At 44.9% G+C, this 16,888-nt stretch overlaps 1 protein-coding gene across 3 annotated transcripts in view; it reads left to right on the forward strand.

Annotated features, from left to right (window-relative positions):
* CREB3L2 (cAMP responsive element binding protein 3 like 2) overlaps window positions 1–16,888 on the forward strand; it is a 78,955-nt gene that overhangs the window by 39,423 nt on the left and 22,644 nt on the right. For 2 of the 3 annotated variants that reach the window (XM_083801046.1, XM_083801047.1), the window contains exons 2-3: window positions 647–863; window positions 15,401–15,567. In XM_083801046.1, coding sequence (XP_083657172.1) covers window positions 647–863; window positions 15,401–15,567 — 384 coding nt within the window. Of the gene's footprint in view, window positions 1–646; window positions 864–8,440; window positions 8,565–15,400; window positions 15,568–16,888 lie in introns of those variants that run through there. The other variant, XM_083801048.1, reaches the window with a different exon arrangement.

Genomic DNA, 16,888 nt, shown 5'->3' on the forward strand with positions numbered 1-16,888 from the left:
AGAAGCTGGATGAGTGCTCTTGTCCTAGCTGGAATGCTACTTCTGAAATAGATATATAAATTAGCCAGGAAATCTACTGCATAGCAAATGCATTGCTTGCTTGTCTGGAGACTTGTGTGGACCCGTTTTGCTAGAGCACATCGCCTGTTCTGGGAAGTTAGAATTGTCGTTTGCAGTGGCAGAGGGTCTGTGCCTGGGTACGTTTCCTTTTTCTTCTCTGTGAACATTAACCCAGTATGTTCTATTCTACACACGAAGTATTCTGACAATAAATCCTGCAGGAGCTTTCATGCTGTCTGGGTGACGTGTGGTATCACATTGGTGGTGGCATACTGAGTACCTTTGAGGCAAAAACGGAGGTTGCTTCAGGGCATGGCTACTGTGCTTCTATTTTCTGCTTTTGTTGTGAGTTAATCACAGACCTTTCTGTTTCAATGTATGCCTGTGAGAGGACAGCTGTCCTAGCTGTAGTTTTTCAACTCGAAGTAGCGATTGTAGCAGGAGGTCTTTAAGCAGGGCTGGTAGTTCCTGCTGCTGGCTGGCACAGATGCCTGGTGCAGATACTAGGATTGTTCTGATCAATGCTCTCATGTTGTTGACAAGACAGGCAAGGAGATAGACTTTTCTCCCCCTTTTATCTCCACAGCACTTCACAGAGTTCCTGGATGAGTTCTCACCAGATGTCCTAGGCCAGCTCTTGAACGATCCCTTCTTGTCTGAGAAGAATGAAGTGATGGAGGTGGAGCTGTCTCCAGCATCCCCAGCGCCCCTCATCCAGGCAGAGCACAGCTATTCCCTGTGTGGGGACTCCCGGCCCCAGTCTCCCCTCACCCACATCTCGACTGATGACAACTTCAACGAAGGTAGTACTGATGTGTGCAAAATTCATGTCGTTCCCCTGAGTCCTTGTTTGCTTGTCGTGCTGGTGGAGTAATGAAATGTTCCTGGTGGGGTGGTGATGCACCACAGGTGTATGTGGACTTTCTGTGCTAATTGAAATACCTACAATGAAGTCACAGAGGGGATTTCTTTGATTTAAGTCTGTAGGCATTGTGGGTAAAGAAACTTGTCCACAAACAAGGAAGTTGTGCTCAGCAGAAATTACTAACTTGTCACTGTTAACATTTCGAGTTAAAACTGAAGTGTTCATCCAAAAGAAATGGGAGAAGTTCCAAAAATACTCTAGTTTCCATGTATCCAAATCTGTGGTTCTTGAAGATAAATGGAGACCGATAAACCAAATGAGTGAAGTCTGGATACTGTAGAACGTGACATGTAAGGAAAGGATGAGAAGGCTTTTCAGTCTTCAGGAGAAAATGCAGAGGGGAGATCTTACTGCTGTCTACAGCTCCATGATGCAAGGATGCAGAGAAGACAGAGCTGGGCTCCTCTCAGAGATGCACAGTGATAGCACAAGAGTAACGATAGAAGTTGCAAGAAGGGAAATTCCAGCTGGATGCTAAGAAAACCTTTTTCACCGTGAGTGGGTCAAGTGCTTGAACAGGTGTCAGTCTGTCTCCATCTGTGGAGGTATCCAAGGCTGAGCCAGAATAGGACCTCATCTGAGCTGGCTGTGCTTTGAGCAAAGGATTGGGAAAGCTGATCTCCACAGGTCTCTTCCAACCTACATCACTTCAGGTTTAATAAAAAACAACCCCCTCCCCTTTAAACTAAAGTTATTTTTAGTAGTGAGTATGTGGAGCTTTCTGGTATCCCCAAATGAAAACTCGCTCATTTTATTTGTTTTTTTTTTTTTTTAAATATGTTTGCAGGAATGCAACTTCAGGTGCTCCAGTATTTAAAGCTGTCTTGCTGAAGTCCTGTTTCTTTGGTTTTGTTTGTTTTTTGTTTTTATACTTTTAAGAAAAGAAGAAAATGAAGGCAAAGAATTAAAAGCATCAAGAAGCCATTGGTGATTTTGTGAAGACAGTGACTGCAGCGTTATAAATGTTGTGGGAAATGGTGATGCACAGGATATGATGAACGCCGCTGGCATTTTTTAGCAGTCATGTTTAATTCAGCTGTTATAAACATCTAAAGGGGAAAAAAAAAAGGAAATGCAGGAACGGTGGGAGGATGGGATTCAACCTGTTTGTTCTGGTATGAAGATACCTGCTGGCAGGGAGGGGAGTTCAAGTTAAAAGCTAGTGCTGGTGGAGGAGCAAGGACATGAATAACTGGCATCTCTTAGGAGTACTCACCATGGGAGAATTTCACTCCTAATAATCTGTTTATGTGTTCAACATTAGCTTTACAGTGAAATGCAGTAGAGTACTAAGCTACATCGCAATAAAAGGCAGAGAGAGATTAGTGCTTATGTCTAAGCATTAACAGGCTAAGCTGTTTATGAAGATCCACCAGGTCATGAGTTTTCAAAGGCTGACAGTCTTGTAGTCCAAAACACTCTCTTTAAACAAGGTGGGACCTGCTGCAGATTTCACAAGTTTGGCTGCGTTTCACTGAGGACAACAAATAAAACCTGTGAGAAGGCTTTTCAAGGTGAGACCAGAGATGGTCTGGAAACATCATCTACATAAAGCCTTCCCTTTTTGTATTTCCAAACTGTTTTATGTGAATATCTTTAAATTAATACATACAGGAGATGAAACTTTTATTGTGGCAGGAGAACAAGCACAAGAAACTTCAGAAAGCAAGCTTCCCCAGAAGTTAACAGAGAGAAGCTCCAAACTAGGCTAAAAGTGAGGGGAGTTTCCTTTGGGGAAAAATCCTGAAGAAATTCATACTGCTGAGACTACTGGGTAATTAATAGAGCTCTAGTCAAATGATATTTTTAAAAGCCAAGAAACATTAACAAGTGGGTTTAAAAATAGAAAATGAATGGAAAGTATTTCATCTTCTGCTCATTCTGCAGTGTTTCATAAGAGAGGAGGAGGAGGAGGAGGAGTTGTTCTTGGTGTTTGGGATTTTATTTAATCTTCACCCTGGAATGACTCTTTTGAACCTTTCAATATATATTGACTTCAAAATGTTGAAGCTCAGAGAAATACTTGAGGAAATCACAGTATTACAGTTAACATGGATGTCTGAAATATATATCCAAATTGCATCATGCTGATAATTTTTCAGTCCTTGAGTCCATGAGGGAGAGAGAGGGGTAGTTTGCAGGCGGCAGCACTGCAGGATTTGGTGCTGAAGATTGAAAGCATCTTCGTGGTTAGACAGCGGAGCCACACAATGCTCTTGGCAACACTGGTGAACTCCGGTTCCCTTGGCAGAGGGGCAAATACAAAAAATGTGCAAAAAATCCAGCGTCTCCAAATAACTACCCCACTGGGCGGATTGCTCTTACTGTTGTGTTTCCATGATCATTTCCATGGATCCAGCCCTGCAGGACCAAGGGTAGAAACAGGCTAATGAGGAGGCTCGCATGAGATTCTTGCATGCGTGTGTGCGTGCATGGGTACTCGCCTGCGGTTAGAGTGGTGCAAAAAAGAAGAGAGCACACAGTGATCAAGCGGAGCTTGGATGCTGTTTCAGAGCTTCACGTGTAGTTCCAGAAGACTAAGGGTCTGGGGTTTTGTACAAAGCATATGGTAAACAGGCTTTGTCCTCATTTTGCAGTAGAGTCAATAACGTGACATTTCCTCTTTATAATTCTCTTTTTAAGACCGTTTGTAATTCTCGTAGCAATGGGCGCTGGTGGCGTGATCCCCAGGGTGTGTAGCACTGCTGACCCCTCTGTCAGTGGGAGTTTATGGGCATGCAAAGAGGGGGAATGTGCAAGGGGAGGGGAAAAGAAGGGATTTCTAGGGCCAGACCCCTTAGCCTGTATGACTAGGTAATATGTACTTGGCAAAGGCGCCTGTTTTGGTCCCTACTGGAGTTGTCATGCCAGCAGCATTCTGTCAATGTAACCTGGAGCTGCTAGCTCCTTTCCACAAAGGTAAAGTCTCAAGTGCAATGTGCCTCGGTATATTTAGATGCCAGCTGGCTTCCAGCATGTCTCTTCTTTTAACTCAGTGCATTTTAATTGCATGAGACTAATCTGCTGCTCAGCCCTTGGGTGCCATCTGAGAGGTGGAGGTGGCTGCTGAGCCCCGTGCTGGCCCAGCCTTCAGGTGGGACAGGAGGGAGGAGGATGCCCCCACAGAGGGCAGTGGGGGCCCAGGAGGGTGCTTTTTTGACGTGGGCCTGGTGGCCTTGCATGCCTATCTGCCTTTAAAAATAGCCTTCAGGCCTGAAGTTTGTTCCCTTGGCAATGGGTGCGTAGCAGATGGTGGTTGTGGGTGCGCGTCCTGCAACCTGGCCAAGGCTGGGGGCTCCCGCGGGAGCAGCACCGTGGGGCAGCTGGAGCAGGGTCCTGTTGGGCAGTCTTAGCAAAAGAGTCAAAAAAAAACACACACAAAAAACAACAACAACAAAAAAACAGTGCTGGAAGTATAAAGCCTGGCAAGTGTATCAGCCTGGGTGCAGCTCTTCTGAGAAGTCCCATTGACTCCAAGGTGAAAATGCTTAATAACTGTTCATAAGATCAAGGTCCAGGCGCCAGTTTTTCCCAGTTAGTCATTCTGTCCTGTTTGTATTCAGATTTTTTCCCTGGCTTTATGCAGAAGAGCTTTTTCAAACACTCACAGGTCATTGCTAATGTGCACCCTCTGAAAGCACCAGTCCCAAAATCTCCGGCTTATGAATGCACTCGCAGGTGTAACTATTTTAAAGCAGATGTGTGCAAGACATCTGGTATGTTGTTGCCTTTTTTTTTTTTTCCCAGAGTCTATTCTTATATTCATTTTTGCATAAACTTTTAAGACTAAAGATACTTGAGAGAAAGGTTTATAGGTCTGGGCTGCTTGTTTGCAGCTGGCTGACCATACACTTCTGTTTGCTGGAGCTGGTGAGCAAGGATCATGGCTTGGGAGGGATCCCGGGGAGGACAAGAAAGGAGGCTGCATCCCAGGTACTGACAGCACCGCTGGTGCTGCTGCCCCTCTCACAGCAGGTGTCTGCTTTCTGGTTGTGAGCCCCGGGTTTTAAGACATAACTGCAGAGTAGCTGTGAGGATGCGTGGTGGGTTGTTATGAAGTGAAAAGTGCTTCATGGAAGGACATGAGGAAGCTGGGAAGGGAGGCTGAGAACAAGTCTGGTGGGTAAGGAGACTTCTTGGACCCATTGGGGTCTTTCAGGGCACAGGTTTGCTTCCAACAGGTGTAAATGGTTAGGGAAAAAAAGCTTTCTGTTACAGTTGGTGCATGTCTTTCTCCATTTGTCTTTGCAGCAGTTGGAAAAGAAGGCTGTGGTCAGCCAGCCAGCAGCAAGGTGAGCCAGGAGTTTAAGCAGTGATTGTGATTAGCCTCCTATATGGCTTGGGGTCCAGTCCTGCTCTCTCACCATTCGTTGTCTGCTGTAGGGACAAACTCCTTGGGACAGCAGCTGCCCCTTCTTTTGGACTTGTTAGGTCAGTAGGTGAAAACCTACAGGGCAGGGGCTGCAGCATCTGTGTGGGGCTTTTAATCCTCTGGGATAAGCTACAGTGATCAGGCAGTGGCTAGCAATGGGTGCATTTGGGTTTTTTGTTTGTTTTTCACTTGGTGAGCCTTGCAGAGGTGAGAGAGTGAACAGCTGACTAGTCCTTTGCTTGTTTTTTTCTCCTCAGATTGGGGCCAGGTGGCTGGGTGCCTTCCTTTCCTAGTCCCCTGCAGGCTCTGCTTCTGAGGCTTGTCTTGGTCCCCACCTGCCCTCCTGTTCATGCTTTTCTTCTCAGGAATGCTTTGAAGTTGCACTTGGATTTGAAGCAGCTTGCCATAGCTAAAGGTTTGACAGTGATTTCTGCAGAAATGGCATGTTTCTGTTCTATGTTTGCCTGTACCAAAGCTGGGGCTGGCCCCAGAATATAACCTGTATTGTGTTTTTAATTTTTATTGCTGAGGTTATGTTTTCCTGCAATGTGCTTTTAAAGCCAAAATTCCCTTGTAAGCTTCAACTCAATCTCCCTACATGGTTTGGAGAAGAAAAAGAAACACCCACAAAATCACTGTACATGGCTCCCACTTCTCCAGTGCAAATAGCCTGGCAATGACAAATCCAACCCTCATCCCAGACAGCGCTTTGTACAGGGAAATGCTTCCTTACGTGTAGAGTCTGCAATGCAGTAATCTGTCGTGCGCCACCTTTTTGCATAGGAGGTACCCGTGGGCTCTAGGCTCAGAGTGGTCTTCATACATTTTATGTGAATATATGTACTTAATAGATATATGTGTATATATAGTATATGTGTAACTGATATTTCATGTATTTATTATATGTATAATAGGTTATATGTATATAGTCTACATCTATATGCATTGTCCTACTTCGGTCTATTTTTCTCCCAATACCAAATCCATGGGATGTGAACAATGGAAGTGGAATCTCTTCTATGCTGGCTTTGTCCAGTTCCCTTTTCTTTAAAGAATTTCATTCGTGATTGGAAAAGATGCTGTGAAAGACATACTGATAATTTTTTTTGCAAGTACATGCCAGTGCAACTTGTTTTTCACTTGGTTTTTCACTTTTTTTCCTGTGTGGATTTTTTGTTTTTGTTTGTTTGCTTGTGGGGAGGAAGCTGTTTGGTGATGATGTCTTGTATTTGAGTGATTTTTATGTGGAAGGCTAGCAGTCATTATGCTTTATCAGCATCTGCAGTTCGAAAGGATGAAAAGACTTTTGACCTTTTCTATGTCTGAGGTCCAAAATCTCAATAGGTCACTCTGAATCAAGCCTGAAACTTCCACTTCTGCATCAGTGTGTCTGAAAATTGTTAGTTTTGATTTAGAGGTAGGCATTCTGGTGATCACTTATGCTTACTGTTATAACTGACAACCGTATTTGCAGTCAGACCCTCTTTAGCTTCCAGTTCCGCATGTGAGATCTCTTTATGGCCTTTTCCCTGCTGGAGTAGAGAACCATCTGTGCTCAGAAACCTCTTTCCCCAGGTGTTTTTAGGCTGTGATTAAGTTCCCTCTTGATTTCTGCTTGGATACAGTTTAAATGAACTGCACTTTGGTGCTGCCCCGTATGGTGTATCTTCTGGACAGGGAGCTATTCTTGCATTTCCTTTCTAAACAAAGGAACACTTGCAGTTCCTTTTCAAAACTCTGTATAAAGTGACTGTGGGAGCTGATTTCCCTGGAATAGTTTCCCAAATGATGAATATTAGGGGAATACTCCTCCCACTTCCAGTCCTGCTGTTTCTGAACCAGTGATCTCATTCTCTTTTAGCTGTACTGTTGCACTGGGAGTTCATGCTCACTTAGTGATTTGCTGTGAGCATTAAGTCCTTTTAATGTGCGTCAAAGCCCGATTGCTGCCTTAATGCAGATGTGCCTTCACAGCATCCATGTGGGGAGAAAAATTCAGAGTGCTGAGAGAGAACCATTTAAATTGAACACAGTGCTTCTGTGGGTAATTTCCACATATCTTGAAAAAAAAAATCATAATCTTTTGTAGCATGTTATACTGTCAAGCTTTAAGGCTGTAAATCCCAATCACCACCTTAGTCTGTACCTCTTGTCAGTACATCAAATATATATATATATTTTTTTTTCTACTGACCTCCCTGACAGTGCAAAATGTACTTTGCCTGGAAAGGGGATGGGGGAACCTAGATAGGGATTGGAGTGATTAGAAAGACTGAATTTATCTTCTTTTATGGTGGCTTTTGGTTCTCAGGATAGTTTCTTGTCAGGCATGAGCAAATTTGCAGAGGCAATAAAAGCCCATTTGCGGAACATCGACTTGGCTGTTGGCATTTGAGAGCTTGCCCCTCTTTCAGCATCTCGCTCCCACGTGTTAAGGGTGATGCTATAAAAACAACATTTTTCTCCCTGTAAACAAAATAAAAACATCAAGAACTCTGTCCTTGTGCAGTCTCAGCCTGAAGAGTGGTTGAAACAAAGCCTGTAACCCCGAGATATCTCCTGGTTGGGTTTATGTGAGAAGCTGATTCTGGTTTAAAAACTATGAAGTTCTCTCCAGAAAAGAGGGTATTGACCTTGCTTTCTTTAGGTGTGGGAGGAACAATGTGTCCCTGTTTCTGTCCTAACAACTTTGGTAGTGCTGCAAGTAATGTGAGGGGCTTGGGTGGGTTCTGGGCCGCTTGGAGGGGATGAGCAGGTACGGCTGGCAATCCTTCATTAGATGGTAGGCCTCTTCTGCCGTGTGTTGCGATGTCCGTGTATCGCTGCTGCTTTATTTTGCTCTATATCGCTCCCCTTTTATTTAATTTCCCCTTCCTGGTGTTTTAAAAAGGCCCCCAGTTTGGCAGTCAAACAGCATCTTCTTTGTGGAGGCCATTTCAAGGGCCCCGGTGTCGTTATTTGGGGCGGGGGGACCACCGCCTGGAAAAGCTGTCAAAGCAAGCGCTTGTCGTGGCTGTGGGCTCTTGCCTCGCTGAGGGGAGGTGGGACTTGAGTACTTTGGGTGTTGTGAAGGTGTCTTGTGTCTGACGGGCGGTTACATGAGCCTGGGCCCTGGGAGGACAAGGAAGCAGTCATCCTGCTGCTGGTGGGTCCCGGCAAAGGGCTGGACGCTTGGCCGAAGCACAGCTTGGCACACGCAGGCCTTTGGTGCGAGCGTACCTCCAGCTCTGACTGAGAGCCGCTTATTAACGTGTGACGGGCACTGCGAGGTCTGTCACGGACTGAAAGGAGCAAACTCGAGCCCTCTAGCTGAAATCCATGAAGCAGCTGGAGAGGGGATTTTTTTTAAATGCGCTAGGCTGGGGAGCACTTGGAGTCATTAGGGGTCTTCTTGCGTTACGCTGTCCTGAGTTGTCTCTTCTGACAGATGTGCAGAGCGCTCGGATGAGCAGTCTGTTGCTGTCTCCTTAAGCTTCCTGTTCCATCCCTCTCTAACTGTTTTATCTTTTCCTTGGAAAGTGAACTTTGAGGAGGCAAGGACAGCCTCTTCCCTCTGCTTATACATGTAAGGATAACCCTCGATGCTTCTACGTGTCTTATTTGCAGGCTTGTTTCAAATGACGATGCAGCACATGCATCTGTTTTCTGTGTGATTGCAATCTGACATGGTGGTAATGGTGGTATGGGTTGTTTTTTGGTTGGGTTTCTTTTTTTGCCCATCAAGATTAGGTTCTGTGGTACATCCTTCAGGTGGCTTAGTTTGCCTAGCGGTGCTGTCTTCCTTTTTACTGCAGGAAAGAGGTGAAAATGACGGTGTTTTGCTGAATGCTTGCATTCTCAGCACTTGTGTGGGTATGGGTGGAAATGTGTAGCGCATCTCTAATTTCATTTCAAATACAGAGCAAGTGCCTGATTCAACTTGGCTATGCGTGCAAAAAGTACCTCTGTTAAACTCTTCGATGAATAGTGCTGAACGTGAGGAGCAAGGGACGTCTTTTTAGTTATTTCATAAGCTCTGTACATCTATTGTGGAAGGTGAAATTCAGTTAACATTGGAGATTTACATTTTCTCAGGAGAGGAGTTGGTATATTGGGTGAGATTGAAGAATTTGTCTTTAAAAAGCAAAGCATAATGTTGGATACAAGTAAAAAAAAATGGAAAGGAAGGGGAAAGCCAAGGAAGAAGTAAAATGTTGTAGGTCATCAGAGAAATATGAGTATCCCAGGAAGTGGCACATGGTGGTGTTAAGAGACTATGTCTAAATATATAAATTTATATATATGTGTGTGTGTGCATGTTTTTTAATGAATACAGTAGCATATATTATATATATATATAAATATATATATTAATCCTGATGTATTTTTATGGGTTTTAACAGCCTTTAAAGCACATCTAGGAACAAAAGTAGCTCTGTCCTTTTCTCTAAGTTACCACAGCCTCCTAACTGCTGTTTTGAAAGAATGGAGAAACCTGGCTTCTTATTTCAGCAGCTGGCAGCTACCTGAGAGCTCCGTGGGAGAGTTTTGACTGATTTTCATAGAAATGGGACCTGATAAACATCTTATAGCAAAGCACGTGGGTTGCTTTATTTTGTTTTCCTTCCCCCTCCAGTTCCAGGACTCTTCATAGGAAATATTGGCAGCTGAAAGGACAAAGTTAGGAATCTGTAGAGGTGGTATTTTGATTGCTGTACAAACACAGCCCTTTTTAGTTGTGTATGTTTTTCATGTATCCCTAAATCACATGTACTGATTATTGCTACAGCTGTAATGCTTACAGGAGCAGTGAACTCCATTTTAGTTGAATATTACCTTTTTAATGTATGTGGTGGGCAGTGTGGAGAAATTAAGAATTTGTACTTTTGCGTGACTCAATCTTCATAATGGATTTTAAAGATCTTGAGCTTTCACTGAGCAAAATGGCGAACAACCTTTTCCCTTTTGGGTGTAAGGATCCGGAGCAAGGAAAGGAAAAAGGGAAAGTCCACTTGTGGTATGTTGGGTAGGTCCTACTAGCATTGTCCGTCTTAACTGCAGACGATTGAACCTGGGGCAGGTTTAGGGACTCTAAACTAAAGGTGGAGGACAAAAATGGTTTGCTTGCTACTTGGACAGTTTGTGTAAATATGCACCATGTGCAGTACTTAAACACACAAAGAGGGAATTGCATCTTATTTTGAGCTTCTTCTCCTGTGCTATTGCATACACTGGTTCTTACAACACGTTATCAGTGTTGTACTTGGGACCATGCAGGACACACAATGAGTTCAGCTGGAAAAGGAAAGTCCATATTTAAAGCTGTTCCTATCAGTGAGAATTTTGTTCAGTACACTGACTGAACTTGCTTTGGTGCTTTGTATCCTGCCTTGTTTTGTTGCGTTTTTTTTTTTTTTAATTAATTAATTAATTTATTTATTTATTTTTAAAGAAGGTAGAAGATGCATGCTAAACAAGAGCCTGTGGGAAAAGTGAGGCAGCTTAATTACCAAAGCAGCACATAAAAGCTTTCTAAAGAAATGTAATTTTGGTCTTGGATGTGGGAAATCTTAGATGCAAATGTCACAAACTCTTGGTTACTGTGGTGAATTGTTTTTCTGGATGCTTGATTTGGAATGGAGGTTTAACTTGCAGAAGTGCTCACAGCTGCACCTGAACTCAATGCATACTGTTTTGATAAAGTAAAGTATAATAACAGTGCTAAATCATCTTAAAAATCCAATTCCAGTTGTCTCCAGTTGGTCATTTTAAATTAATAGATACTTTTTGGCCTTAATCTCTCCATAGCTCACTTGAATTTTCAGGACCGCTGTGGAAATTAATTCCAGTTGGTGAAGCATTTTGATTGTTCCCTAGGAGGGAATTAAACAACTCTGTAGGAACTGAATTTGAAATGTATTTGGTAAAGGAGAGATGAGGCTGTGCAAGAGGCAACGGGAATAACAAAACATGGTATTCACCCCAGCTAAGGGAGTGCCGTGCACTCTGTGTGTTGGGTAAGGTTCAGATGCTGCAGAGAAAGTTTTCAATCACATTAGGAACGTTGCTAATTTTAGATTTATATAATATGCAAAGACACACTGAAATAAACCTTCATAGGTATTTCTGAATACCAGGGTGCTTTGCAACTGTAATGTTCAGTTAACATACTCTGTATGTACAATTTAACAGTGCTAGTGCATTGCATGTAGGATCTTTAGCTGAGATTTTGTGAAGTATATGGATGGCTTAAGCCAAAAGGCCTGGCATTCATGGAGTTACTGAAAAGGTAGGTGAAGGGGAACGCTTCTCATCTAGAGTCATTGCATGACAGAGCTGTGAAGTTCATAGGAAAGTTCATCTGGGCAAGGGGGTCCTAGCAGTCAGGATCATTTGCTCAGCAGTGAACTTTGGTGTCAGGGTTTTGAAGGCTGAGAAGAGTTCTTTAACAGCCAAAGTGACCAGCTGTAGGATGTGGATTTTCCCAGCCATTTGGATAGCTTAATCTCTCGTTCAGGCTTTCTTTTCTTATTATTGGGTGGTTTGCAGTGTATTTTATCTCATCTTGGCATTGCAATGCTGCCCCGTCCATATCCATACAGAATACAGTCACCAAGGGCATTTTCTCAGCATGCTGTTTTGGACTCTGTCTCATTACTTCATGTGTGGCTCCTAGATCATGACAGTTATAAAGATGAATACTCACCTTCAACTTCTAAACCCCAGTCGTCTACTCTTACAACAACGTGTCTTGCTTGGTTTGGAGAAGACACCGCCCTTCTCCTCCAGTGCATATTTCATTTCAAGATTTCATGTGCACCTTCTTGCTCGTTCCCATCCTCCCGTAAATCCTCTGTCATGGTTCTTCAGACCCCTCCATCAGAAATAACGTTGTCATGAAGGGTGTGCCATGCCTTTCAATATGACCAGTATTGTGTAGTCTGGTCAATTTTTCCTCTGTGTGCCTAAATGTATCTTGTTTTGTGCAGTATTCTCAAGGAGTTTGGGGCACGGGCTACTCCTTGTTCTGCTAGTACAGGGCTTGGCAGAGTAGACTAAAGCTCTTAGGGGTTGTTATAAGAATAAACTAATAATGATTTTCAGGTATTGCCAACCTACTGTGCTCAGAAGGAGGAGGAAGGAGAGGGGGAAATGTACTCGCAGCTCTCCTGGCTTGGAGGAGAGATCACCGGTGACTTCAGGAGCTGGAAGATGTCAAAAGATAGTGATTCATTGGTGACCAAGATGGTGACTGTGTAACAGGGGCTTGGAAAAAGCAGGGAGAGGGGAGTGTCGAGGTGGGATTCGACCAGTGTGCTGCTCCATCACTCCTTTTCAGAGGGTTTATCTGGAATGACAGCTGTCACCATGCACGCATAAAAGTCAATGTCAAAGAAGAGATAAATGCAGTCTTTCAAAGTTACCTCAGTGTTAAATGCACTGTGTTGCTGTCTCTGAAAACCATCTGTAACCCTGTGAACTGGCTAGACTGGCTTTAATGCCTGGAATAACTCGGAGCAGTTAGCGCGGAGCAAAGTGGCGGTGGCAGGGACGTCAGGTTTGTCAGCACAGTCAGGTTCCAGGGAGGACAGAGACAGGCTGAAGGCCAGCATTTCTTGCTGCCTTACAGCAGCTGAGCCCTTGCGATGAGCCGGGGGATTAGAGGTGATAAACATCAAAACCCACAGTCTTAGAGGACGTGCCCTGTTTTGCTGGGCACCCGCGGCCAGACTTCCCTTCGACTTGCATGATGATACGAATCTCAGAAAGTTCAGGGCTAATTACTTGGTTCACTGACAACTCTCGTTTAAAAGTAGCCTGCCCTCCCAAAGGGAGGCTGAGGTAGCTTACAGACGCTGCTGGCGCTGCCACGGTACAGCTCGACCCCGAGGTGAGACAGGCAGCAAGCGGAGCCTCCATGCAGTACCGTGAGGGGAAGGCTTTGGCAGACGTTATCCAAATAAACATTTGAAAGCTGCATTTGCCAAGGGATTCTGGATTTTCAGGCAAACTTACCCCTTTAAAACTCTTATCTGAATGATCTACACACACCAATCGAGAGGGAATCCACCGAATATTTCGTTACAATCGACAGGGAGGGAATGGCATTTTTGTCTGTGTAAGTAGGGAGGTGCAGGGAGGCAGGGTGGAAAGAGAGCAACGTCCTCTCTCCTGAGTTAATATTTAGACAATGCTACCTCTTTTTTTTTTTTGTAAATACTTCTATTTTTATAATTCTGCATTTCCCGGAATGCTTCGGGAGTAAGCCTTTCGACAACTTAAATACGGTGCTTAGCCCTTGCTGAACAGCTACTCCTCTTGGCAGAGCTGGGCTGGCAGTTCTGGAGCGTCTGATTACAGGATACGTGTTTTCATTTTTAATCCCTCGGTGTGCCTTTACTCAGATTACCCCTTTCCTTGCCAGCGGCGGAGGTTAGGTCCCACCGCAAAGCAGCGACCAGCCCATGCGCTGTGCATACTGCTCCCATCCTGCAGTCGCTCAGCGCCTGCGTGCCGCCCGTCTGTGTGGTCCTAACAGCAGCGGCAGGCAAACACGGAGGCTGTAAGACTGCTCTTATTTTTGTTACCTACCTGCAGCTGAACTCTGGTGACATCTCACCAGCGTGATCCGCCGAGATGTGTAAAGGTCTTGTATCAGCCTCGCAGGCTGTTGGTGGCATAGCCGCAGCACCCTGGCTGACTCCCGCCGTGCTGATGTGGTGTCCAGTTAATTTGAAGCCGTGTTGCTGTGTGCTGACTGCACTCCTCTTTGTGTATGTGCTTGCTCTCTGCTTTAATTCCATATATGCCATAAATACTGCGTATGAAGGCAGGAGAGAGCTCCGAAAGGAAAATCAACACCCTTTTCCCTTCCGTATGTTTGGCCTTGGTTTCCAACTGCTTGATTTATGGACGTGCCTCTTGCAGCTGCTGACGAGTTGTGGCAGAGGACTGCGCTGTATGCTGCTGGGGTACAGTACAGAGGGGTGGGGTAATCTGCTGCAAGAGGAAGGACCACCATATACAACTGAACCCCAGCAGTAGGAATGGGAATGGGATTTTTTTAGGGTAGAATTGCAACTGCCAAAAATACATCTACTTTTTCTTTTTTTTGTTAATAAGGATTTTGATGGCCTTGGGAAATTATTTTAAAGATTGAATCCTGAATTCTTGATCTTCTGTCATACTTTAAACCCAAGAAAATAAATCCCTTTTCTGCAAGCCAAACATCTTCCCTCCCAGTTGCTACCCCATGAATGGAAACAGGGAGTTAGCAACTTACCAGACCAACCTTCTTTCAGTTCTTGATAATGCAAGGCAAACTGTTCAGCTTTAGTCAGTGAAATGTCGCATGGCTTTCTCCTGACTAGTGAGCTTGCAGTAACTGGGGGCTGAGGTCAGTTCTGCCAACATATAATGCACGTTTTGTTGCTGCCAGTCAAAATATGCATCCAGTGCTGTGTCCCCCAGATGTTCTGGGGAGGAAATTACCATGATCACCATGCCACTGGTGCTCCTGTGAAATCATCAGAGCCACTGCCTTCTTTTATACTTATTAAATGAGTCATTGGGGAAAAATCTTGAAGTTGAGAGAATGTAAAATCCTTTGTTCTTAGAAGTGTAATGCCACCACTCCAGGTATGTGGTGACTGCAGGCAGCTAGAGGAGCAGAGGGCTGGCTAAGCACTGCCTGTGCAAGGAGGAATACAACTGAGTCAACAGGCATTAGCGTGTGTAGGACGTGGCTCCCTGGCTGCTCTACCCGAAGGCTTGTTTAGTCTTGCTCTGCTCGGTGTTAGCAGCTTTCAGCAGTGTGCAGCGATTAGTGCTCTGTGTCTTTCCTCACTGCTCCTCTCTGTATCCTGGGGCTAAGATTAGGTTACAGCCCCAAAACAGTTGTCTGCATTGACTGAGAGCTGAATAGTAAGGGCAGAGTGTTGCTGATGGACTGAAATGCCTTCTGTGTTTGTTTCCCTTCTCTGCGGGAGGGATGACATTATTTTCGTTTGTAGTCTCTCTGTCTCTGACCTAAACACGTGGTGTCCAATTTCCTTCCCTGGCAGGTGACCTGGAAAATGAGGAATGGTGTCTGGGTACCGAGCTGACTCCAGCAGCAATAAAGACTGAGCCAGTGTTGTGTGAGACGTCAGGCCTTACTCCCTCCGTCAGTCTCACTGTCACGGCCACGTCGCTGGACGGGGAGCAAGCCGAGCTGCAGGCTGATGCCCTGGTACTTTCAGACTTTCTTTTCTCTTTGTGCAATTAGGTATAGATTCTCCTAGGATGCTACGTGCCAGTTTGGCCTCCTTTGTGCCAAAGGTATCAATCCAGGGTGCGCTGCAGTCAGCTTTAATTTTTCCTAATGCTTGCTGGTGTCCCACTACTGCTGTAAGAGTTTGTGCTTCGAAACTCATATCTGCATCTTCAGGTCTTAATGGTCGGATGCACAGCTTTCTCTTCTATGCTAGACCATGCAAAAGCCTGGGGCTGATGCTTTCTAAAAATATTTAAACAATCTCTTCTGAGCCAGTCCCACCTAAAGTGACTAATCCATTTGCCCTATAGAGTCTGACAAACTAATGTCCTCCACAATGACTTGCTTTAGTGCTGCACCTTCCCTTCATCAGGGTGAGACTCCTTATTTGACGTGACTGGAGTGTTTTCCTTTTCACCTACAAAGTCACTTTTGCCAGGCCTGTCAAGCTTTGACATTTTGAGGTGCTGCTGCTTTCACTCCAACCTTCCCAGTAAGGCGTTTGTGATCCCTTTCTGACCACAGCTGGAGCAGCCAGTGGGCATTCACAAGGGCTTAGTTTGGCTGTTTAGGAGAATGAACTGCAGCAGCTGGTGGCTCACCCGAACTCCCTACCAGTGGAGAAAGTACTGTGACATTCTCATTCCCCAGGGTGTGAAGGCAGCCCAGTCCATCTGGAGCTAGAATATGTTGGAAATAAACATTCCCACTAGGATGTGGGTCAGAAATATGTGCAACAGAAGTTGTTTCATGAGAAACTGGGAAAACTGAAACACATCTTTCCCATAGTCCTCTTGTAGTCTGCATGTACTGTTCCCAGTACATAGCCTTGTTGTAGCTTGGGGTGCTGTGATACTACAAAGAGCATCTTGGGACTAACTGGTGTCTCATTACCTTTGCATGGATTAGTTACACAGGTTATTGGGAGAGATTCTGGCTGCACTGAGCATGCTGGTGTGCCAGACTGACTTCCTCAAGCCTGGGGATGTAGCATTCAGGCAGACTGGCCAGCAGCTTGGCAGCCTGGTGAGCCAGCCCTGTCAACAGGGCAAGTCAGATGTCCTCCAAATGTCTGTTGGCCATGGCTGTCTCTGTTCCTTCTCCTCCTAACAGTGAAATGAACTTGGGTCTGACAATCCAGGGCTCACTGAGTGGCACCTGGATCTCGCTCCCAGGTGACAATGGCCTTGAACAGGCTCTCCCCCACTGCCAGGAGCATTTCTATCTCTGCTCAAGCTGGCTGTGCAGTCCGGCAAATCCTAGCGGCAGCTCTGTTGCTAAGAGAAGTAATTTGAGT

The sequence above is a fragment of the Anser anser genome, assembly GCF_964211835.1.
Source record: "Anser anser genome assembly, chromosome: 1".
Classification (NCBI taxonomy): domain Eukaryota; kingdom Metazoa; phylum Chordata; class Aves; order Anseriformes; family Anatidae; genus Anser; species Anser anser.